This window comes from Meriones unguiculatus, chromosome 2 (genome assembly GCF_030254825.1).
Source record: "Meriones unguiculatus strain TT.TT164.6M chromosome 2, Bangor_MerUng_6.1, whole genome shotgun sequence".
Taxonomy (NCBI): Eukaryota; Metazoa; Chordata; class Mammalia; order Rodentia; family Muridae; genus Meriones; species Meriones unguiculatus.
In genome coordinates, this window is record NC_083350.1 from 139,504,799 (window position 1) to 139,530,449 (window position 25,651).

Sequence of the window (25,651 nt, forward strand, 5' to 3'; positions counted from 1 at the left end):
TCTGAGGGGATATGTTAATTCATATTAAATAGATATTTTCAAGATTCAACTAAAAATTGCAAAGGTGATCAAATGAGGAGGAGAGGACATATTGGGAATTCTCAGAGGTAACATCCACTGTCTGAGTGACTGGACAACCAGTCCAGTTCTCAAAACTTAATTACTTTGACAGTGGTTTAAAATTTCTTAGAATGTTAGTAAGCTCTTTTGAAAAATCTTAAAGACTCAGACCATTTGTGAAACTGTTAGTATTATATTGAGATGTAATGTATTGTTCATCTCTCTAGAATAGTAAATGTGCTATGTCTTCCTGTATTTCTGGAATTTAACAAAGAAATAGGCAGATAGTTTCTATCTTATTGAACCACCAAGTAATAAATGAATAAGAGGTAGACAAAAGATAAAATATGTAAAAATGTGGTGATGTCTTAAAATACATATAGACTATCTGAAAAGTTCATGTAGAAGAATTTTGATTCATCATATAGAATCAAATTACCACTATCTTTGCAACTTCATTGTTGTCATCATCATTATGGATGTAATAATGCTACACAGAAGTCTGTACTTGTGACCACAGTGATGCTCCCAGGTGCCTGGCAGCATTTTAATTGGCTCAATCTTTTAATAAGACTGTGATATTTTATTTCAAAACGATTAACCCTTACTTTCACTTTCATGTTTCATACACATTCATAGCTGTGGTTACTCAAATGATAAATGTCCAATTGTTCAATTCCTGTCTTTAAATATTTACATAAACTCCTCTGATCTGTTTCAACACTATAAAGCTAGGCGCTTATGTCACATTCTTGTACTAGCATTTCATGAAGCATTTACTCTTACCCAGAGGTATAATCCTTGCCTATACTGGCTTATAGCTTTCATTTTGAGGTATTAAACAATTTCACGAGAGAATAATATTTTTTGACCAACTAGTGTGAACCACAAAGAATCAGATTATAATGGTTCTTGAATACATTCTTTCTAGTGTAATATACAAATTGAGAGCCCAAGTGACACATTTCGACTTACGGTTTTTTTTTTTTTTTCACGTTTACAAATAGATCAGAAGGCCTTATGCTCACAGAGAATTCTAACAGACATGTGCTTTAAAATGCTGTGGCTATACCTTGTTCACAAAGGTTGCCATGGAAACCTGCTGGGCAAACACACTGTCCACTTGCTATATCACAACTGGCTCCATTCTGGCAGTTACAGGTGTGAACACAATTAGAGCCATGAAATCCAGGAGGACATTCTAGAAAATAGAAGTGTCAGAGTGTTATCTTTAACTTAAAAATGAAATGAAAAGAAAAATGAAAGGATATATTCCAGTTCATGTTTTTATCAAGCCTAAGAGCTAGACTTGATGCATGGGGAAGCAACCAAAAGATTAATCATAAAACAAATGAGTTGATGTTTTTGTCTAAAACTAGTAATGCCCATGAGAAGATCTGAACTATCCTCAAAAGGTCATTTTGCTTTCATGTCCTGTAGTTGGCCAAGATGGCACCACAGTCCTCCTATTGTAGTTTAGAGGTGAAATGTCCCCACAGGCTCACATTTTTGAATACTTGGGCTCAAGCATCTGGCCTGTTTGAAAAATCTGAGGAATTTTCAGGAGGTGGAACCTACTAGAGGAAGACTGGGGCTAGAGGTTTTATAACCTGGTTGCACTTCCTGCTCGCACTGCTTCCTGAGGGAAGAGACAACATGACCAGCCAGCCTCCAGCTCTTTGATTGCCTAAGCCCAAGCCCCTGCCGGGATAGACAGCATCTCCGTGGGACTACAAGCCAAGAAAAGCACTTTCTCCTCTCAATTACATCATCACACAAAAAGAAAAGAAATTAAGACATCTAAAAACTAACACTAAAATAGCAATCTTTAAACTTCTGTTTCTGCCTGATGATGCAGCCTTACCAGGCCATGGAGGAAGAGGATCCAGGCAGTCCCGACGAGACTTAACAAGCTATGGGCAGATGGCAATAGTGGAGAGATTCCCCTTTCCTTTTAGGTGAAGGGGATGGGGGGAAGAGGGAGAGAGGGTGGAACTGGGGGGAGTTGAGGGAGGGGGCTTTAATCGGGATATATAATGAATAAATTGTGAAGAAAAAAATTAAAAAACTTCTGTTTCTGGGAAAATATAGTGATACTAATCCTACATTAAATTTCTTAAATAAATAAAACATTATGTATGAAAAATAAATCATGTGGCCTTTGTATTAGAAGTCCTCAGGGTGAGCTTACAGGGGCTGTGCATGAAGGAAATGGGATGGGGGGAAGGGTGAAAAAAGAAGGACAAAGAGAATGAAAAGGACAGAAAATATATTGTATAAACAGTAGGTTGGCATTTTCTGAATAAGTTAAGCTTTACAGTCAGTGGGATTTTATCTTTGAAGTATTTCTTTGGATATCCTCTCAACTAGAAAACAGAATTATTTTAGTAAGTCCTGTCTTACCTCCAGGTTTGGAAAAGATCAATATTTTTGTGGCTGAATGTCTAAGGGAATACTTGTTTTACCTCCTTCAGTTGTGAATGCCAATCCAATGCATTTCTTTGTAGAGCAAATTTGTCTTGGTTTAGCTATGCTCACATCCGAGTATCAGGAGCTATACTTAACTGAGGATAAAGGACTTCCATTTCCTTCCTTGAGTTTTCTCTGCCATGTGGTCACACCTTGTCTATTATATAAAATTCACTCACCTGACAATTATTTATGTTTTCCTCATCCCTCTTTCCTACCTCCTTTCTAGGCATGTAGGGGTGAATTTTCTTAACGTAGATGATATTTTTACAATGTTCATGGAGTTACTCAGAATAATTTAGAAAAGTTAGTGGGGCAGAGGAAAACCAGAAAATACAGAAGTAATTAAATAATGTAAATGCCCCCTTTACCGATCTCATTGTTACTGTTAAGTAAAAGGAAATGTGGTAAAGTTTCTTCCTTTTTTCTTTTGCATGTTAGAGAGAGAATATTGGGAAGGGTCAGATTTTCTTGTCTTCCTTTCTTTAATTATAAAATACATGTGAAAGTGTGCACACACACTCACACTAAGGAATAATAGTTGTATTTTCCATTTCACTAGGTATTTCCATTTCACTAAATCATCTTACTTTTTCCAAGTTCCTCAGTTAAGAAATTTAGATGCATCTTTTATTTCTCCATCTTTAGTATTTCAGTCACCATTACAGTGGACTGTTATCCCAGTGTGTTGTTCTGTTAGTGCATTTCCATTGTCATCCTAGTCCAGTTATTGCTCAAATCCTAGGTGTTGTCTGAGTACAAATTGTTCCCCATCAGCTCATCCAAACACTTGCTTTCAGCTTGTGGCACTATTCAGGGCCATAGCAGTACTTGTAGGAGGTAGAACCTCGCTAGAGAAACTACATCCCTGGAGACAAGGCCTTGAGGACTTACAGCCTGGTCCCAGTTCCTGTTCTTGTTCTGCCTCTGGACAGTTCCTACCACCTGACAGGCTGTCCCTATAATGATGAATGCAACTTCATCTGTCAGCCAAAACAAGCCTTCCTCAGGTCGCTTTCATGAGAGTACGTTAGCCAAGCAATGGGAAAGTGACTAAGACTTAACACTCTCCCTTATACCAACACCAATGCATTTCTCCTGATAAACACCAACATACCTACCCTTATCAGCTATTTCATCTTGGTGATATTTCTTTTCTAGAACATTCCTTGATAGGCTTGTAATGTAAAAGTAATTGGTTCTGAAGCAATGTTTTTTTTTTCCCTCCCCTTCACCTCTTATTTCAATTTTGAAAACAAAACAAAGGAAACAAACAAAAACTCACAAAATGTCTAATTTTATATTCTCAGCCCTAGAACATCAGACTAGTTCCAAGAGTTTCAATCCCCAGTGTTTGTTGATGCCCAATCCTATTCGTAAGGTTGAAAGAGTAGGAAAATGGTTAATGTCATTTCAGACACTTGGGAGAAAAGCTTTTGCATTTTAAGTACCTGATACCCACCAAGCTTCCATGGTTCACTCCATGCTCAGTGCTTTCACGTGTTCTCTTATTTAGTCCCTATGACAACCTTTACTAATGCCACTATGCAAATGGTAAAGCTGGCAGAGGTAGGCTGTCTGGGACACATTCTGGAGTCGGTAGTCCCACATGCTAATCTCTGAATGATACCGTCCTTTAGGACTCTCAGAGGCCAACTCACTGTCTATGTTTCTTGGTTTCTGATTTTAGCTGAAAATATTGGGTGCCCATATACGGCAACACGAGAACCCATTTGGAAAGAGAAGGTGAAAGCAGATCTTCAGAGTCAAGTCATAGCTAACGCAGACTATACACAGCAACTTCATCTATTATTGTCCAGAGGCAGCTGGGAGAAGAGCAGCCATGCTTAGACAGACTCACAGGTAGTTCAAGAGCATCCCTCTGCTGAGGGTACCTTCAAGTTATAATGGGATTGTTGAACCAGTTGATAGAAAGCCTACAGAACTTTAAAGTCTAAAGGTTTTTTTTCGTCATGGCAATTGTTAAAATCTAATGTTTTTTTAATTAAATTTTTATTTTTATATTAATTACAGTTTATTCACTTTGTATCCCAGCTGTAGCCCTCTCCCTCATTCCCTCCCAATCCTACCTTCTCTCCCTCTTCTCCTTCCATGCTTCTCTCCAAATCCACTGAGAGGGGAGGTCCTCCTCCCCCTCCCTCTGACTCTAGCCTATCAGGTCTCACCAGGACTGGCTGCATTGTCCTCCTCTGTGGCCTAGCAAGGCTGCTCCACCCTTAGGGGGAAGTGATCAAAGAGCCAGCCACTGAGTTCATGTGAGGCAGTCCCTGTTCCCCATACTAGGGAACCCACTTGGATACTATTTGATCTGTGAAAATTGCTCCACCTACATTTAGCATACACTAAAAGTCTGTGTAATTATACTCTGATTGAAAATCACTTTTGAACCTTAGAACCTCCTCACATAGTATGCACAGTAGCTTCCACTATTTACCGTGTTCACAGCTTTGTCCATAGTACCCGTTGGGACACTCACAGCCTCCAGAAAACCTGTTGCAAATGCCACTGTTCTGACAATTGCAACTGAATGTGCAGTTTGGGCCATAATTACCAGGAGAACATGCTGAGGAAGAAAACACCAAAATATCAGGATTTGTCAAAAAAAAACAATTAAAAATTAATAAGTTCAAAGACAGGAAAGAAATGTCCACTAGTGAAGAAATGAGTACAGATAAACCACTCTATAACCCAATTAAAATGGAGAACTCACAGGCTGGTGATATGGAGGATATTTTTGGCCTGTGTATGGGGCTGGGGTTCCAGCCCAGTAACAGGGAAATGAAGAAAACACAAACACATAACACTTTTTTATGTGTGAAGGAAGGGTCTGGAGAGGTGCCTCCGTGGTTAACAACACTGGCTGCTGCTGCAGAGGACTTAGGTTCAGATCCCAGCACCTACACTGCAGCTCATAACCATCTGCAGCTCCAGTTGTTGGGGGGGGTCCAGCTCCATCTTCTACCCTCCAGTATACAAACATGCATGCCGGTAAAACATCCCTACGCACATACAGACACAAAATGAAACTCTTTTAAAAGGTGAAAAAAATGAGCATCCAATTTGCAAATATGAAAATTGTGATATAAGTAAAATTCAAAAAATGAAAAGAAAGAAAAGAAAAGAAAAGAAAAGAAAAGGAAAAAAAAGGAAAATGCTACAGAGAACAACTTACCAAAGCCATCCTAATTTGAGGCAGAAAAACCTAGTAAAACAAGTGATAGAAAACAGTTCTTGCTTTTGAATAAGAATAAAAAAGAAAGAAAAAGAATGTGCTTTTTAAAGGTTTACAGGGAATCTACAAACTTTCACTTTCCAGGTCACCACAGAGACTTAGAGTATTCTAGAACATTAAAAAAAAAGGAAAGAAAATTGCGAATACTTTTTATTGAGTGCATGAAATGTTATTTTTAAAAACTGAAAAAGGTTGCATAAAAACAGCTCCATTTCCCCCTTGCAAGTCTTATCAATGCCAAAATCATAGAGTATGTAACTATAGAGAATTCAATAGCACTTTATGAAATAGTTAATTATGGTCACATAGTATTTACGTTGGAATGTAAGAGCACTAAGTATTAGAAATTTATTAATATTACCACACATATACTATCAGACTAAAGAGAAAACTCATATTGTTAATAGCCTAGCTGAGGAAAAGGCCTTGTAGTAAATGCACTTAAATATAAAATGATATTGCAAATTGAATATCTTACAATGAATGTTGAAGCCAGCATCTTAGTTGATAAGGAGTAAAATGTGGTACAAAAGATGGACTGTGTCTGTTCCCAAACACAACGAGTTAACCTAAGAATGCAATTCTTCCTGAAGTAAACACAAAGTGCAATGAAACAACAAGAATATGAAACATGTTTTCCCCAGAAAATTGATTATCACGTGCATATGGAAGAACAAATAAATAATAACAAAAACCCATAAAATAAAGAATAAGCAGCATAGCCATTTCATATTTCATGTTTTACTATGCAGCCAAGGCTAGACTTGAATCGCAGCTCCTCTTCAGTCTCCATAGTGCTGAGATTAAAGGCCTGAGCCATTAGCACTCTCCCAAACACCACTTGCTAAGTTCTCCATGGGTACAGGCTTCTTCAGCCCCCTGCTTAGAATTTTGAGGCTCGTCTGATTTGATGTGTGCAATGGCTTTGGGCTTTAGGGTAAAAAAATAGAATCGAGTTCTCGGGAGAATTTGTTCTCATCAATACCATTTAAATTTAAGAGGCTTCAGAGTTTTTCTGTGATATTTCAGAAACTGGGTAATGATCAATATTTGCATACTTTTATTAGAAATGTGATTGTCATTATAAATAGGATATTGGGAAATAGTTGGAAATGTGATTGTCATTATAAATAGGATATTTGGAAATAGCTTCTTCTACCCATCACCCCATAACAGTGAGCTCTGAAGTGTAACTTTATGAGGATAAGAAGGAAGTGTCAGCTTGCCTTCCTCACAGTAGCCCCCAGTCCATCCAAGGCCACAGCTGCAGCTTCCATCCACAGGACTGCAAAGTCCACCATTTTTACATGCACACTTGAGTTCACAATTGGTGCCATATCTTGTCTGGGGACAACCTAAGGGAAAACATTTTTAAACGTTATGTTAAATGAATATGTCAGGAGTCAAGATTTTTTTTCTTTGAGATAGTTTCCATATGATGTCAGCAAAAGCACTAGAAAATCTTCAGATTAAGACAACTACCCACTGAATAAGGATTAAGCATCTTCCCTAGGGTCTTCCTTGTTGTTTAACTTCTTTAGGGCTGTAGATTTTAGTATGTTTGTCCTATATTATGTGGCTAATATCCACTTATAAGTGAGTTTATGCCATATGTGTCTTTCTGCTTCTGGTTTACCTTAGTCAGGATGATCTTTTCTAATTCCGTCCATTTGCCTGCAAATTTCTTGATTTCCTTGTTTTTAATTGCTGAATATTATTCCATTGTCTAAATGTACCATAATTTCTGTATCCATTCCTCAGTTGAGGGATATCTAGGTTGATTTCTGATTCTGGCTATTACGAATAAAGCTGTTATGAACATAGTTGAGCAAATGTCTGTGTTGCATAGTTGAGCATCTTTTGGATATCTACCCAGGAGTGGTATAGCTGGATCTTGTGGTAGCACTATTCCTGATTTTCTGAGAAAGTGCTATATTCATTTCCAAAGTGGTTGTACAAGTTTCCACCAGCAATGGAGGTGGGTTCCCCTTTCTCCACAACCTCTCCAGCATGTGTTGTCACTTGAGTTTTTGATCTTAACCATTCTGATGGGTGTAAGATGGTATCTCACAGTCATTTTCATTGACTAAGAATGTTGACATCAGAAGTGGGACAAAACAGTAAAGAGGACCACAGCCAACCACAGAGGGCCTCTTAAAGACTCTATCAAGCAGGGTATCAAAGCAAATGCTGAGACTCATAGCCAGGGTACAGGGAATAGAAGCGGGACCTGGAGGTCATAGGAGAAAGACCTGGAGGTCATAGGAGCTCCACAAGGAGAACAACAGAGGCCAAAAATAAAAATTAAAAAATAAAAATAAAATCTAGGCCCAGGCGGACCTGCACTGCAGAGACCAATGAATCAACCAAGGACCATGCAAGGAGAGGACCTAGACCCCCTGCTCAGGGGTCACCCATGGGCAACTCAGTCTCCATGGGAGGGGGGGGTTCCCTAGCAAGTGGAGCAGGGCCAGTCTCTGGCATGAACTCAGTTATCTGCTCTTTGATCACCTCCCCCAGGCAAGGTGGCCTTACTAGGCTACAGAGAAAGAGGATCCAGACAGTCCTGATGAGACCTGATAGGCTAGGGTCAGATAGTAGGGAAGGAGGATCTCCCCTATCAGTGGATTAGGGGAGTTAAGAGGAAAGGTGGGTGGGGGCTACAGCCAGGATACAAAGTATGTAAACTGTAATAAAATAATAGTAATACCGGTAATGATAATAATAATGACAATCACCTACCTAGGTGTGTGTGCTAAGTTATAAATATGGCACTCCCCTAGGCTCACTCACCTCACATTCACCCCAGAAATATTTACCAGGCTGGTTCTGAGTGCTCAGGAAACTAGCACCTAGTGGAACAGTCAGCAGTAATTCGGGTTGGGAAATGGGATGGTTCTGGAATCACCCAGAAGGCAAGCTTTTAGGCACACCAGTGAGGAATTATTTAATTTAGGTTAGCCCCAGAATGTGAGGGATTATCTTGATTAGGTTCATTGATTAGGGTGACACCATTCTCTTGGTGTGGATTCTGGACCGCACTGAAAGCAAGGAAACAAGCTGAGCAGTAAGTTCACTGTTCTCAGCTTCTTGACTACAGATACAATGTGACCAGTTGCCTGAAGCACCTGTCAGCATGGCTTTTCCCTCCAGGTAGGACTGTATCCGAGAACGGTGAGCCAAAATAAACTTTCTCCTTTAAGTTACTTTTGTCATAATTTTCTCTCATAGCAATAGAAAAGGCAACTAATAATAGGGAGTAATTTATATAAAGTCTCAGAAATTGATAGTGAGGAAAACAGGAGCAGTTATTTCCTTAATATTCTGATGCTTCACTGCTGCCAAAAGCAATTAAGACACCGATAAGTGAAGAGAAACAGTTATAAGGACCTTCCCATCCATGGCAGGGAAAAATCATGGGCTGATAGGAGGCAAGATCGAGGTGAGATTAGAACCCCTTTAACATGAGGATAATCCTCATATTTAGTTGGATTTGCCATAAAATAAATATAGCCCTATACTACCATCTAATACAGCTTCGTAAGGAAAACTCAACATCCATATATTACACAAAATTCTCCAATCTTTGAGAGTTGGCAACTAATTAAAATTATTTTATAACAGCATGGAAGGCACATTCTACAGCCAATTAAAACACATTTGTGGCTAGATTTGGCCAAGGGCCTAACATTTATAACCTGTAGTTTATAGAGTTTTTACATAATGATATTTCACACATGGATTATCTCATTTAATGCCCCCAAACACTCCTGTGATGTGGGTAACAGTGTTCTTAATTTTCTCTTGGAAAAAAAATGAAGCTTGCAGACTAAAGCCTGATGCATTCTCAGACAACGAATAAGGCAAGAAATCAAGACTCAAATTTGAAACACCTACCCTCTAACCAAGCCTTCTTTCAAGTTCAATACCAGGAAAGGTACTGGAATATCTTTTGTTTGTTGTTTGTTTTTTAATTTCAGCTAGCAGAAAAAAATTGATGGATTTAAAAGGAGAAAAAACAAATACACAAAGTAAAACCACTCACCCAAACACAAAGAAAAACCACTCACCCAGTTTGCATAAAGTTTCAGCTAAGGGGAGAATGAACAAGAGGTTGAATCGGGTGGAGGCATTTCCTAAAAGAGCAGTCACCGGTGGTCAGATGAAGGAAGATTTCTAAGTTTGTTTGGCAGATAACAGTTACAGTTGTAGACTGTATGTATGAGTATGTATGTGTGTGTACAGGTGTATGTCTGTGTGTGTGCCTGTATTGTATACATGAATGTGCTGGTTCTTGCATACTTCAATGTGTGCGGAGAGCAGAGGTCAACCCCAGGTACTGCCTTTCAGGAACCATCCTTCTTGTCTCTTAAGCTTTCCTTTGGGCCTGTAGGTTGAGATTAGGGTAGAGTGACTGGCCAGCAAGCTGTGGGGATCCCTTTGTCTTGATGTACACACAGAACTGAGATTATGGAGATTACAGGCGTGTGTCACCTTGCTTAATTACTCTACATTGGTTCAAGGGCTCAAACTAAGTGTATATCATATTATATCATATCATATCATCATATCATATCATATCCCTCTAGCCAAGAGCATTACATAAATCGTTTTCATTTTTATATCCAATTTCTGTTGCCTTGTAAGAGGCTATTGCCTCAATAGTGCAACAAGCAAATATATTGCCATTTCATTAAAGCCTCATTTCGAAGGAAGCATGGCAAATCATGACACCGTCCTAGCACCCAGCTTGTGGTCATAGTTCAGTCTCTCTGTTGCTTAGATAGTTAAGGCGAATTTAAGGGTGCTCCCACAGCCTGCCTTTAGCACCCTTTGTTACCTTGCTGACACCTTGTTCCCATCAGGCCAGGTGGACAATGACACTTTCCTGTCACTGGGTCACACTTCCCTGAGCCACAGGAACACTGTTGGACACAATCCATCCCATAACGACCTCCAGGGCAAGCTGCACAAAAGCACAAATTAAAGACATGCAAAGCTTATTTTTTCTTATTGAACATCTGTCACTCAAGACTTTTAGACACTTGCCAATGCATGGCTCTCTCTCCTAATACTGTATCTTGCTGACTTTCCTACAGTTTGATTTTCAACCTAAAAGGTCACTTCGAAATAAGCAAACACCAAAGTGGGAAGTCCCAAGCTGTTGCCTTCCTAGAGCGGTTTCAGCTGGAACAAGGAATATAAATCATCTTATCTGGTTTCAGAACTAACATCTGGGAGATTTTGTTTAGAGATTAGAAGCAACGACTTCCAGTCTTACTTTGCTGTACCACATGCTCTGAGTGTGTGTGTGCGTGTGTGTGTGTGTGTGTGTGTGTAGCTGTACTTGCAGGACTTATAAATTTTGTAAAAATATTGAGTATGTTTCCTCTTAAAGTCCTTTCTGGAACCTTATTTGTACTCCTAACCTTAACATAAGATCCATAATGCTAACATTTTCTAATGTTTATCTCTGTCTTTGTATTTACTGGTCTGTTTTGCTTTGTCCACAGATGAAATAAGATGATGGCTGGAAGAGAGACAACACATCTGTGAGAGCCAGCTGGGATGGTTACGTGAAAACAAGGGAAGGTAAGCACAAGAGGCCCTTGGCCTTGGCAGAGACAGGCTACACACTTGGCTCTAACCTCCCAATCTGTCAAGGCAAAGAAACTTGCTCCTGCAAGATCACAGCTTTCTTTATACAACGTGCTCCCAATGTTCAGAGGCAACAGCTTTTGAACATGCCTTACACGGGGGACATTTCTCCAACTGACTCTCTTTGAAGAACAAACATCACAGGAGCCAGCCAGAACCTTCCTCAGGAAGTGTTCATGGGATGGCTTTCACTCAGAGATCACTTGGCAGTTTGGGACACAGGCACTATCCGGTAAGTGTCCGTCGTCAGCTCTCTGGATATGAGACTTCGTGTTCTTAAGTTTTATGATCAGTATAGCGGGGTGCGGTCACAGGTCAATTAACAGAGAACTTATCCTTATGTAAGTCACAGGAGGCAACTGGAAAACACAGCAAGGAGCGTATCTTCTGCACACATCAGCTTAATGGCCTGAATCAACACAAACTTCGCTGTTCCTCTTCCAGCAAGACCTTAAATGAAGGGTATGTGCATGTGTGTGTATGTGTGTAGGCATGTGCATATATGTGTATGCATAAATATACATATGTATCTGTGTGAAAGTTAAGTGTATATGCATGTATAGATGTATGTGTGTGTGTATTTGTGTCTGTATGTTTGACCTGTATGTGTTTGTGCATATGAATGTGTGCATGTGTATCTGTGTGAATGTGTTTGTGTTGTGTATGCATATGTGTATGTGCGTAGACATGTATTTGAGTGCATATACACATGTGTATACTTGTGTGCATGTGTATTTGCATGTATGCATATGTAGGTGTTTATACGTGAATGCTTTCGTGTGTGTATCTTCCTGTGCATGTGTATGTGTAGGGTATGTGTGTATGTGTATGTATCTGTGTATGTGCATGTCTGTATGCATATGTGTGTGTATTTGTAACGTGTATTTGCAAGTGCCCACGCACGTGCACAAATGAATGAGAGTTAGAGATTCTGCAGTTCATCTGCTTTTGATTTAAAACTGTACTAATGGTGCTCTCTCTTTTAGTTGTGAAGTTAACAATCGCTGGAGAGAGTATGGCCTAAACGAATGACCTCAACGAATCCAATCTCAAGTCCTTTGCCTAAGACACCAGATATTGTGAGCCCAGCTTCCGACCTACTCCTTTCTCAGTATGTTCTATTCATTGTCTCTTCTATATTCTGAAAAGGTCACTAGTGGTCCTGAGTTCAGACACTAGGGTTTCATATGACTACATAAGCATTGCTACGTGGGCCAGAGATATCAGCGGGTACAAATTTATCTAGTTATTTGGTGAAAGTAGAAACTCCCCAGTTATTTAGAAATGGCAGGTATGATGACATATGAAATGCAAATTTATAGTGTCCACACATGCATATTTTAAAGGTATCTTCAACTTTCTGTCTCTTATACTTGATGTTAATAATTTTTACAATGTGCAGTTAAGGTATTTGGGCTTATGGAAGTATTTCCCTTGTTATTACTGGCCATAAAATTGCCAAAGATAGATAAAAATTTGGGACTTCAGGAAAGGTTGACAGTATGAACACAAAAATCTTTATGCTGGCCTTGCCTAACATATTTTTCCAGTTCTAACTTGAGTCCAGTATTTCTGGGTACAAGAGTTCATGGCAGAAAGTCTTCTTTTGCTAGTTTTGATGGCTTCCACTCTCAGACCATATCTGATGCTGCTAGTCTTCAACCTAGGATTTAGATTAGCCTGTATTAATCTAATTACTGTCACTGTAATAAATATTCAAGTAAAACATTACACTACCATTCACTCTTTTAGGTGCAGCCCTTAAAACCCCAGTTTTAGCACTTTGCTACATACACTGGACACTGGAATGGTTAGCCTGTCTTCTCCATAAGCATAGGCTGAAGCAATAGGATTGACACAGCTCAAGGCCAGCCTAATTTCTGCAGGAGAGTCTGCCTACAATAATAGGTCAGAGTAACTTACGTTGACTGCAGTCTGCCCCAGTGAAGCCAGGAGGGCAGGTACAGCTGCCAAGTGTGTTGTCACATTGACCTCCATTCAGACACTTACACGTTTCTTGGCAATTTGGACCATAAGTGTCTTTTGGGCACCCTGTTATAGGAGAGCAAATTTTCAAGTGTTGCTTAACGGGAAGCATTCTGTTTTTCAAACTCATGCCCATCCCCATCTTAACTCAATATTTCAATTATTCATCATATGACTTCAATAATTATAAATACAACTTTTAAGAGACTCTTCCCTAGAGATGAAGCTATAGGACAGCCATGTTCACCCTGGACATACGCCACTGCAGCCATCTTACCCATGGGTTTGCACTCACTAAACTCACCACTAATTCTTTCTTTGTCATGAATAGAAAAAACAAACACATTATTTTTAACCTTCATCTTAATTATCCTTCTTAAATCAGTACACTATATCTGATGAGCCTAAACTGCTAAAGAATGTCATCTATAAAAAGACAATGTACACACAAATCTATGGGTTCCTGACATTAAAGTTACATGCCGAGTATGGTGTGTGGTCTACAGAAGTTGTGGCAATTTTTTTTCCCAAGAGTTAATTAGTTGGTTTGTGGACAATACCATTTTCTCATTCATTTCTGTGATATATGCAAGATAGACTTCTTGAATCATGGCCACATATCAGGGGTTCACTAAATTTAACAAGGAAAAGCATACCCTGGACATAAGGATTTTTCTAGGATGCCATAAAGCCATTCCCCCTCCACTCCAATTTCCTAATGTTCTATTTTGATCATGGCTGGCCTTTGCTTATTATCCTTCCTGAAAATATTATCTCCCCAGCAAGGGATTTGGGATTATTTTCTATTACAAAAATGACCATTTTCCCTATCCCCAGAAAACCTTCTCTTTCTCTTTGACTCCAATCAAAAAACAAACAAACAAACATAAAAAACACCCACTTGACTTGGGATTTACCATTTTGCCTTGTTTAAATATTGAAGGCTCTGTGGCAGTCTCCTCTGCTACTACACACTGTGCTCATATGAATGGCATTTCACTTAGACAAACAAGGCTGCTGCTGTATCTTGAGGCACATGGTTCCCAAGCAAATGAATAGAATTAATCTGTTGTCCCCAGTCCATTTGCCCAGTATTTGAAAAGGTTACAAGCATATGAGCAAGGCATTTAGCTTTATTCTGAAAAGGGGGAAGCTAAAATCTCACGGTGAGTGCTTGTCATCAACGACAAGCTTCTATGAACGTGTCCATATTCTCCTGACCTGGCAAAACTATTCTTACCACATGTCAAAGCACGAAGGACCTTTCACAAAACTGACTGGTTACTGAGAACTCAAATGAGGGGATTCTAAATGGCAAGCCCTGCAAGTCAGAGAAGTGTAAGGTTTCCAAGGTCTACAATAGTGTAGGACCTCATGTTGGTCATGAAATCCACAGGATCCCGAATTCACATCCTCTGGCACTTACTGCTCTTTTCCTATGTGAGACCCACAGGCTCAGGCTGGGCTTCCTCACCTCTTAGTTATGAAAAAAAAAAAAAAAAAAAAGCAGTGAGATGCTCAGTGTGAGTTTGTCTGCTTCCTCTGACCTCTGCTGAAAGAAAAGTTTGATTCTCCACTCTGAACTCGAGAACATGAAAGCCCAGTTGTTCTTGGCTGCTGAAGTTTTGCTTTGGAGCCAGCTACACCTTTTATGGTTATTTTCTTGAGTCTTTCTTCGTAGTCTTGTAATTACAGTGGATGCTGCCAAGGAACCCTTGCAGCCATAGCCAACCACGTGTTACTTGGAGCTAAGCCAACCTGACAGCCAGGGAGCTGCTCCCGGCCCAGCCAGCTTCGTTTTTACAAGGTGAGGCTGCCTCCCTTAACCCAAGGTAGCTCGCCTTCAGAAATGAAAATACAACCAAGTTATTTGTAACCTGATATAATTTTCTTAAAATGAAACATCTTTGAGACCAGAAATGACATTCTTCTGAGGTGTGTGACAGTGCCTATTCAAGGACCAGGGGCTTGAATATGACCATAACCACAAACTAAGAGAAAGAAAAGTTTATATTTTAAAAACTTTGTATTTTAATTATTCTTTTTTTCAATTGGAATCAGTGTAGTATATATAGATCTTAAAAATGTTAACGGAAACAATTTTCATATATGTTTAATTGTGGGTTTGTTGACAATGTTTAAAACATATTAATAAAATTTAGAATACATTGTCTATGGTTTTTAGAAAATTACTGTGATCAGGAAAACACATATTTAGGGGAAATGACTGGATTGACTTGTGGAAGAAATTGCCATAGCCATCTTGGGGAAACAAGTGAAACGGAGGCCAAATCATTTTATTATTACACCTATAAAATGTACATTATAAGTAATTACAAGCTTAAAAATTAAATAGTTGATTGAACATTTTCACATGCTCCTTGGGACGTTTTTAGTGTGCTCTTTCTTCTATAAACCATTTTCAATGTTAAAATGTTCCAGCAGATCAATATAAGGCTCTGGGTCCAGGGACTCTGCTGCTTTATTACAAGACCGGGAGTAACTGGAATTTTTGTCACTTAAGCAAGTCATTGTTTCCATTACAGAATAACAATGCATTTAATTTGTTTGTTTCAAAACAGGTATGGGATAAACTTATATTTGAATCACTTAAATATGTTGTCATTTGTTCTCTGTTGTCATACAATGTACAATGATAAGCACATATTTTTCTTTTGTCTCTTTTCATATTGGATATTTGTGAAGAGTTCGAGGAAATTTTCAAACAGAAAAACAAAAGAAAACCGGAGAAAGGGTGGTGGCAGTGATGAGAGTCAGAGAAAGACTAGATGTTACTTTTCACTATTCAAGTGAAAAAAAAAATAAACTCCAAAATTTGTTATGAAGTTGAAACTTACATTCACTTTCACCCTTGATTCTGAACAATAGACCAGTCTTGGTATCTCCTCAGTAAATCATAGTTCTGTAAAGACCATACTTACGAAGTTGACAGTGGTTTCCATGGTAGCCAGGCAGGCAGGTACATCTTCCAGTGACTGGATGGCAGTCTCCGTTCTTTGCTGAACACTGACATACCTGGTTACAGTCTTTCCCATACGTGCCTGGTGGGCAGACTTAGGAAAAGGGGAAATGTAAACCCAAATGAATTGAATTTGTCTGTGTAAATATGGCCCTACACCTGAAAGCAAGGGAAGCTTATTAAATAAGACCATTGCCTACAGAAGTGCACGGCCCTTCGGGATTTAGCTTTCATTAAATTTGCTTGGGGATTACTTCACTGTTTGATTTTGTTTTGTTCGCTCAATTTGTGATTGACTGTCACGGGTTGGCTGCAATTTTCTTGTCATGGAAAAAAAAATCATAGCGTGATGTCAGGGAAAATCAGCTAAAATAATAGTATAATTCATGTGGGACCTCGTCTCTGGATAAAGATATTATTTCTGGGGTAGCTGTTTTAAAGTCTCAAGGTGGTTTCTTTCTGCACATTAGCAGGTACTGTATTTGTGTCGCTTGTCAGCCACTCATCCATGTTCTGCTCTTTACGTAGTCTCAGCAGTGAAATCCCCCCATCCAAAATTTAAATCACATCAAGGCATTTAAAAACAAAAAGGAAAAAGGAATATGGATATTTTTCAGCACAGAACATGGAATCAAATAGACAGTTTGGGTTTCACGGTTCTAGACACATGGCAATTCAAAAAGTTCAGTGGTAGAAAAGCACGCAAGTCGGCCGTTAGGTCCCATACACTGAAAATAGTCTAGCAGTGCCTACATCAGCTTTGAACATACTCTGCTGGGGGCACAGATGCTCTTTGATTTAGAAATACTGATTGCTCAAATAACTGTTCTGTTCATGGAGCATTCATCCTGAATCTGCCAGGTACTCAACAAGACATATTTGGCTCTACTGTCAGGAAAGTGTATCGACTTATTTGATTAATGTCTAAGGAGAGGAGCCAACCACTGCTGGGGGTGGATGTAGGTGACCTTCCTGCATTTTCCATCACACAGTCAGCAAAGTGAGGATATTCTTTCCACCCCACAGTGACATGATATGAACTCCTTAAGGGGAGGTTTCTGCGCAGAAGGCTGACAATCAACTAACGAAATACTTTGTCTTCGTTAGAGTCTTACAAAAGTTTTACAGTCAAAGTTGAATTGATTACACACCCTTCCCAGCTTTTGAAATCTGTGTTTCTTGTGACAGGTACATGATGATAAAGTTTGGTCTTTCCATAGAAAACATGCCCACAGCACACTGTGCTTAACCACAGTCAGGGCTGTAAGGGGTGATTCTCTGCATAATAGGATCTGGGTAATAAATTAGAGTAGCTCAACTTATTTGCCTACTTTCCATTTTGAGGTGTGGAACCTAATGGCACAGAGAAATTTGAGCTGGTGTGATCTGAATGAGCCATCAAAAAGTTATGCTGTGTGAAAGTGCCTGGTAAATGTGCAGTCTGGGGAGGCTATGTGAGTGTCTGGACCAAGGGAACAGACCACTGTCACTGCACTATCCGTGGCCTTGAAACACTACCTATACATAAAGTTCTAAAACCAGATTCCCTTCCTATAGAAAGATCCATAGACTCTATGCCACAGATTATTATAAGAAGGAAAGCAAAAGACTAAGTAACAGAGATTTTTGTAAGGCATCCCCCAAATTCATTCCCTTTCTCTTGATACTCAGTTTTGGAGCCTGCATTTTACAATACTGGTTTGCCAGGCCAGATATGCTCAACAGTGCAAGAGTGACACATTGGATATAGAAACTATTTTTTTCTGAGATATATATATATATATATATATATATCTTTAATCCATTTTGAGTTGATTATGTATATGATCTAAGAGTTTCAGTTCAGTTTCTCTTAATTTCTTATGTCTTACAATTTATCCACTTTGTATCCCAGCCGTGGCCCTCTCCCTTGTCTCCTCCCAATCCCACCCTCCGTCTTCTCCCCCTATGTCCCACCCCTAGTCCACTGATAGGGGAGGTCCTCCTCCCTTTCTATCTGACCCTAGCCTATCAGGTCGCATTGGGACTGGCTACATTGTCTTTCTCTGTGGCCTGGCAAGGCTGCACCCTGCAGGGGGAGGTGATCAGAGAGCCTGCTGCTGAGTTCATGCCAGAGAAAGCTCCTGCTCCCCTTACTAGAGAACCATCTTGGTGACTGAGTCTATGGGCCACATCTGCGCAGGGTTTTAGGTCCTCTCCATGCATGTTCTTTGGTTGGGGTATCAGTCTCTGCAGGGCCTACTGGGCCCAGGTTTTTTGGCTCTGTTGGTCTCCTTTTGGAGGTCCTGTCCCCTCCAGGTCTTTCTATCTCCCCTTCTTCCATAAAATTCCATGCACTGTGCTCAAAATTTGGCTAAGAGTCTCAGCCTCTGTTTCAATACCTCAATCATTATAGTCTTTCAGAAGCCCTCTGTAGTAGGCTTCTGTCCTGTTTTCTAATATATTTACGGCATACTGCATGGAGGAAATTTCACAACTCATACGAAAATCTTGGTTAAAAGTGTTTGGCTGTGGAGGTTGTGGGTTAAGGAAGAACTTAGTATTGTTATTTTGCAAAATGGTCATAATGTCGAATTGCCTCCTAAATATTTATGTTTATACCCACTGACCTTGACTGCTCTCAATTTTGGTCAGAAATTGTTTTTTTCTTTCTGCAAACAGTCAATGCAGATATACACAAATGGCCAAAGTGCTGGAAGAAAAGAGCAAATGATCAGCCACCATTCACCCTAACCACCCCTTCCAGGAACCTTGTAGGGAGAGAAGACAGAATGAATGTAAGAGTCAGAGGAGAGGGAAGAGTGCTGTGAAATGTGGATTTCTGGACAGCCTGACTATCGCACTACTGCACTCACAGCAGCTGTAGGCGGCTGCTCCAGACATGCAGAATCAAGCCAGCTAGAATTTATATGGGCAGGGGAGATGCTCTACAGACTGCATACCAGCTCGAAGAGATATTAGCAGGTGACAGCTGCCGGGAGGGGGACTCTAATACTTTCTGAGGATGGTATATCCCTACCCCCCTCCTGGTGCATGTACCAGTAAGATTAATTGGCTTATCAAGAGGGAGAAGGAAGTAGGAGGAGGTAGAGAAGAAAAAGAATAATAGAATAAATAATAAACTTGGGAGAGGGACTAATTGGGGAGATGTGGTGATAAATCAATGGAGTAAATGACAGTTTGGATGTATATGTGTGCGTGTGTGTGTGTGTGTGTGTGTGTGTGTGTGTGTGTGTATTATATATATAATTCTCAAGAATAAAAAATACTTATTAAAATACTTAAATTTCAAATCAATTTAATTTAAACTGTTATGTACGTGCAAATTATGTAGAAAAATTTATCATAGCTACTGGGGAAAATTATCTAATATTTAAAGACCACGTGTACATATTTTACCCCTCATGACCTGCAGAATTCTAAAGATTCTCAACCTACCAAGAAGCTTCCTATGAATTCCAGTAGGTACCGGGGTTCACAAGAATGGGCAAGATCAGACTCATAGTCATCAAGCCAACAGTCGTGAGCAGATAAACATGATGACACAACCATCCAAACAAACACCAAAGTTCGGCTGTTGTGAAGGCACAGGTGTGACAAGGGGAGTAGCACCAGGGCCGTGTCAAAATTGGCAGGTGTGGAATGGGAGTGTATAGCTACAGAGGTTCTTTTGGAAGAGAGCACTATGCAACTGAGTTGCTAAGACATTAGGGGCAGGGTGAGCAGATCAAGAGAAGGAGGACTGAGAAAAGCACGGAGGATAGTTTTCCATAAGAGTGTGTGAGTGCCTGAGAGGATTCTTAAGAGGCATGAAGTTGCATTTATAAATCTTTGACTCAAAGTAACATAGATTTACCATCACATCATTGTGAGCGCTAGAAGGCAAAAGTCAAAATGTTTTCAAGGCCAAGTTCTTCCTTGAAGCAAAAGAGAGATGGGTTTCACTGCCTCATAGTTTCTAGAAGCCACTTTCAACCCATGGCTCGTGGCTTATGTCTCCATTCCCACCCAACAGCTTAGCTTCTTGAGTCTTTGATCTCATTATAATTTTTATTGTTTTGTTAAGTCCATTCAGATAATCCAAAACTTTGGATGCTCAACTTAATGACATATACAAATTTCTTTCTTCGTATGAGTTCACATAGTCACAGGTTTCAACAATTAGGACACGAGTGTCTTTGAGGGATCATTATTAGAATCTCTGCAACTCTTTAATGTTGCAGGTAACATTGAAATTAACTCCTTAGCAGTCATGCTATTATGTAGGGTCAAGTTCCTAACAACAGCTTAATATAAAACCTACTTTAAAAAATGAATTCCTGTATCAAATTTAACTATATGATGTCAAAATACATGGAAAAGGTATGGCTAATAATTTAAAGACAATTTTATTTAGTAAATGGATACAGAAGATCATTTATGTCACATTGAGAATGATTTGGGATTGTTCAAAGAAGGTCAGGACCCAGACAGAGGACACTGGAAAGCGTCTTGGGATTCCAGCAGATAGTTAAAGGGAGAGCAAGGAGAAAAGTTGTGAGAGAAGGACTCTGAGGACAGAAACTCAGATAAAAGACTGACAGGGTCCCAAGGGAATTTTTAGATCATGAGCTGCTTTCTCATCCTGGTGTTCCATACGGTCTCCTTTAAAACCATTTAAAACTACTATGCACACAGTAACTCATGTGAATGGACAATGTGTTAAATGAGCACTGAAACCAGGAGAATCCAGCTTATCCACTATACTCAGGATAATCTCTGTGCAACCCCTTTACTCTCTCAGGGTTTCGCAGAAATTAAGCACGGTTCAACATTCCTAAACTTTGAAGGCACCATGATGACAAATGGCATAACTGTGGCTATCAGCCTAAAACATCTCTACTAAAACATTCTTTTTCATGTTTTATCAGCCACAAGGGTCCCTGGATCTACTGGTCAGTAACATTTAAACCAATGGAGCTGATTCCTCTTTCAGTTGACATCATTCTGGGTGACATAATAACTACAAAACTTCTATTGTGTGGCTTCCCTAATGATGGTAGCGACATTTTGTTCTTTGAATTGACCAGTGGAAGCAGTTTTTAAAAAATTAATGGACAATGGCTTTTTGAGTTAGAGATAACAAAATATTTTGACTGTGAAGCTATAATCTGAGTAAAGCAAATGCCCAAACTATTGTAAAGAAGAAGTACTGGTTTTCTCTTGTGCTGATCTTGGCAGTATTCCAGATTTTCATTAAAAATCAAGAGGTCAACTTTGATAAGACTCAAATTGGAACAAAACCAAATAGAGGGACAATTTTAGTAAGTCCATGATTTCCTGCCCTAGCTGGGCTGTACTGATTACTGCTTCTTACTGTTGCCATATGCTCCTAACATGACAGAACCCCCTTGTCTAAGATGGCTTCTGAGAGGTAATTTTATAATCTTCTCTTAAAATTGAATGTCAAGAGAGACATCAACTTTAAAGAATTTGTCCTTACTCAGTTATTTTATTTAGATTGGCAAACATTTTCTAAGATGGCACACAGAAACAACACATGTAAGAGAATGCAACGTGTTGGCTTTGCATTTGCTAACTCATCGTGTTCAGCATAAAGCAGGACATACAGTAGCTTCTTCTGGAAGACCTTCGTTACCCGCAAGATCTTTTGTACCCTTCACTGTGACTGTCACACATTTCTTGACCATGCATTGTATCTCAGTGTCAACAACAAGCTAAATAATCATATGCATATACACAGACACACCCACCCACAGAGACACACAGAGGGGTTGGGGTGGGAAAATGATGCTTTGGATAATAGGAAGAAGTATCCTCCACCATGTCAGTTTTTAAAAATTCAGATTTTGCCTTAATCACCGGTTTCCACAGATCGAGACTGACCTCTGTGCTTTATGGCAGCATCTTTAGCTCAGGTCTCTATCAGAAGCCCAGACTCACCAGATGATGGATCAGCTGTCACCTGCAGTTCCTCGGAATGTCTTTGTATTAAACTAATGGTGCAGCGGAGCAGCCAGCCTGACAGGGAGGTTATTGATTTGCAATCTGGTAAAAGAACTGACAACTTCATTGTTTTAATTGTTCATTTTTCATAGGTTGATGCATGATCTCACCCAGACCTTTTTGCCTCATTCAGAGAATAAATATATGGGAGTCAGGACATCCGAACAACTGGGTCCCTCTTAAAGTTCAAGAGCCAAGGGTAGCCTTGGTGCTGCTGCCTGGAATCAGCAGCGGTCCTTGAGCATGTAGGGACTTGTCAGGGGTGGTTCTTATCTGTGTTCCACATCTCTTTCCTCTCTTTCAGGAAGAACTATGATGTCAGCTACTGATCTGATTGTTTCTTAAAACAATGTTCTTAGTTCTCACAGTCCATTAAAGGAGAGAGTAGAGAGTGAGCCAAGAGTTTCTGTGGCTTAATTTGGGCTGGGGCCTTCTGGACTCTGTCATAGGATCACAAAGGCTCAGAGATCTCCTATGTCATGAAATATTGGGAATAGATCTGACTCAGATCTCAGAACAGTTGGGCTGCTTTCTGTTAAAAGATAAGACCCAAGTTCCCTCGATAATTCAAATTCAATGAGTTGTGTATATATATATATACATATCACACACATACATATATGTATATGTATGTATGTTACATATATACTACATACTACATATAAAGAATGGGAAGAAGAGGTATAGTAGAAGGAAAAATAACACTGGGGATTTTTTTAAAAAGTCAATATATGACCTTAGTCTCACATATATGCATCTTTAGCAAGCTTAAAATAGAAAGATTTTATACAACTTTTTCAAAATCTTTAGTGTTATTTTTCCTTCTACTATATAGATAGTAGGGGAGGAGGACCTCCCCTATCAATGGACTAGGGGAGGGGCATAGGGAGAGAGGAGGGAGGAAGTGTGGGACTGGGAGGAGATGCAATAGGGGGCTACAGTCAGGATACAACATGAATAAATTGTAATAAGTGATAAATAAATAATTTGGTGAAATAAAATAGATGGATATATGTTTTAAGTACAGTTGAAATTATCCTACATGAAGGAATAATGTTCTCTCAGAAATGCATGCTACTGCACAAAAAAACCTCAGTGCCAGGTATTCGATATCTATTATTGAGTTGTCAGGGACTCCCCAGACAATACAAGCTATGGCTATCATACATGAACTTGAGGGTAAGAAATTTTTGGTGAAGAGGCTACCATAATCACTAAATGTAGGAAAATCAAGCTGGAACTGACATAGAACCATTTTTCCTGCTGCCTTGCACAGTGCTGGATGGAACACTCGGTCATCAACTACAGGGATGTCTGGGCTGACAAGACACACTCATTGGTGCGACAGTATCATGGATGTGATAGAGTAGACAACAGCTTTCTAATTAGACCTAAGACAAACTCCGCCTATGCCTCACACTATAAATCTGGGCAAGAATCCTTGGCTGGTGAGATAATGGTCCTTACTATAATAATTTTGTTAAAAGAGACGTAGAATCAGACTGCATTCTAAATATTTGTCTTTATACACATTCCTCATGAAAGAAGATTCTTTATTCATGGGATGATGGTTAATACAGAGACTCACAACTTGTCACAGTGAAGAGAATAAATTACTGTTAAGTACTCAGTCCTGACCATTGTATCACAACCATGACTACCTGATCCGTCCCCAAGGTTCAGGGTCCATTGTGGAACAAGAAGGGGAAAGACTGTTAGATCTAGTTGGTGGAGATTTTCTTCTGGTCATTTGCACTCATGGACCCACTGTACATTTGGTGACCAGCAAGATACCTGCACAAAATCAAGGTAATCACCATGTTAGCAAGGAAAGGGAAGGGGCTCATGGAGCCCCATTCTTAGCTGAGAAGCTCCTGGCAGTTGAAAGCTGCTGACAGTTGCAGCCACCTTTCTCCCTTGTAGTTTTACTGTTACAGGCAATGATGGCCTACAATCACATGCCCATGGCTGCACTAATAATTCTTGATGGGTTATAAAATTTTTTAAAAAGAAGAAGATATGAAGTTGGGAGAGGAATGTAAGGGAATATCTAAGAGGTGGTGGAGTTAGAGAGAGGAGAGTGATACAACCAAAACACATTTTGTTCATGTATGAAAATTCCAAAAAAATATATTTAAAAAATTGAGTTCTAGTTTGGACTCATGGTTTATATCTATTGCTCTAGAAGACAGAGCAGTGGTCAGAACACACAGATATCTGATAGAACGAGTTACTGAACCAAGGGTGTGTGGATGAGGAGAGCTGGAACTAGAGTCTAGAGCCTAAAACCTATGAGTCGTTGGCTTTTTAATTCTCTGTTTCAGATGTCATTCTCTGGTATTCGTTACAACACTTAGGAATAGTCTTCCAATAGTTCTTTGCATGTTCTAAGGTTCTATGACACAGTAAGGAGGTGACCATCATCCATCAAAAGTCATTTCAAGTATCTGGCCTTCAGAGAGAGAGAGGATATCTTTACACATTAAACTCAAGCAAGGTAGAGCTCCTGGTAAATGATTGGTACCAAATTGCATGATTAGCTTATGCTTTTTTTTTTTCCACATTACCATTTCACATTACCTTCCTGGGGGAAGGGCTCATTTACTATTCTGTATGGGTTTGACACTGTATACAGAAGCCAGAACACAGGATACTGTTTCAGGAAAAGGGGGAAGATGGAAAGATCACTCACAGTTTCTGTGTTCAAAAGCACAAGTCCAACTTTCTGCAAGGCTTCTCCTATACATAGACTGCAACACTTTAGCAAGCAGGATAGATACATATTGTGCTTCTTCTTATTATTATTGTGATTCTTATTCATAGTTGTGTAGTAGCTTCCTATGAATTAGGTCACATGCTTTTGGATGCTATAAAATTGCATATGCTTGGTCCCTCTTTTTACATGGTCCATAGACCAATAGGTAAAAAGCAAACATTAAAATCTAACCTGTAACTGATAAAAATCTGTCATAAAGGGCTAAGCCATCCAAACATGTAATAATGATCCCTCATGTGCGGATCAGGGTGGGTAGAAGACAGTCAGAGCGAACAACTTGTGTAGATGTTTTTTGTTACATTTTCCTTCTTGGCTGAAAGGCAGGGGTTGGGGACACATTGAAGCCTTGAAATAGCCTTTGGAAGTGGGAGTTTCATGCCAATCATGTTGGACATTTACTCTTAGCCTGATGACAATCTGCACGTACAAATGAAAAGTGAGAGCTCTGTTGTGTAGGACTATA

General features: G+C 39.5%; 1 protein-coding gene across 5 annotated transcripts in view; it reads right to left on the bottom strand.

Moving 5' to 3' along the window:
* LOC110558588 (EGF-like and EMI domain-containing protein 1) overlaps positions 1–25,651 on the bottom strand; it is a 684,695-nt gene that overhangs the window by 9,416 nt on the left and 649,628 nt on the right. For 4 of the 5 annotated variants that reach the window (XM_060378189.1, XM_060378188.1, XM_060378187.1 and 1 more), the window contains 6 exons: positions 16,369–16,500; positions 13,364–13,492; positions 10,623–10,748; positions 7,009–7,137; positions 4,985–5,113; positions 1,133–1,261 (listed from right to left, as the gene is read on the bottom strand). In XM_060378189.1, the coding sequence (XP_060234172.1) occupies positions 1,133–1,261; positions 4,985–5,113; positions 7,009–7,137; positions 10,623–10,748; positions 13,364–13,492; positions 16,369–16,500 (774 nt within the window). Of the gene's footprint in view, positions 1–1,132; positions 1,262–4,984; positions 5,114–5,722; positions 7,138–10,622; positions 10,749–13,363; positions 13,493–16,368; positions 16,501–25,651 lie in introns of those variants that run through there. The other variant, XR_009590052.1, reaches the window with a different exon arrangement.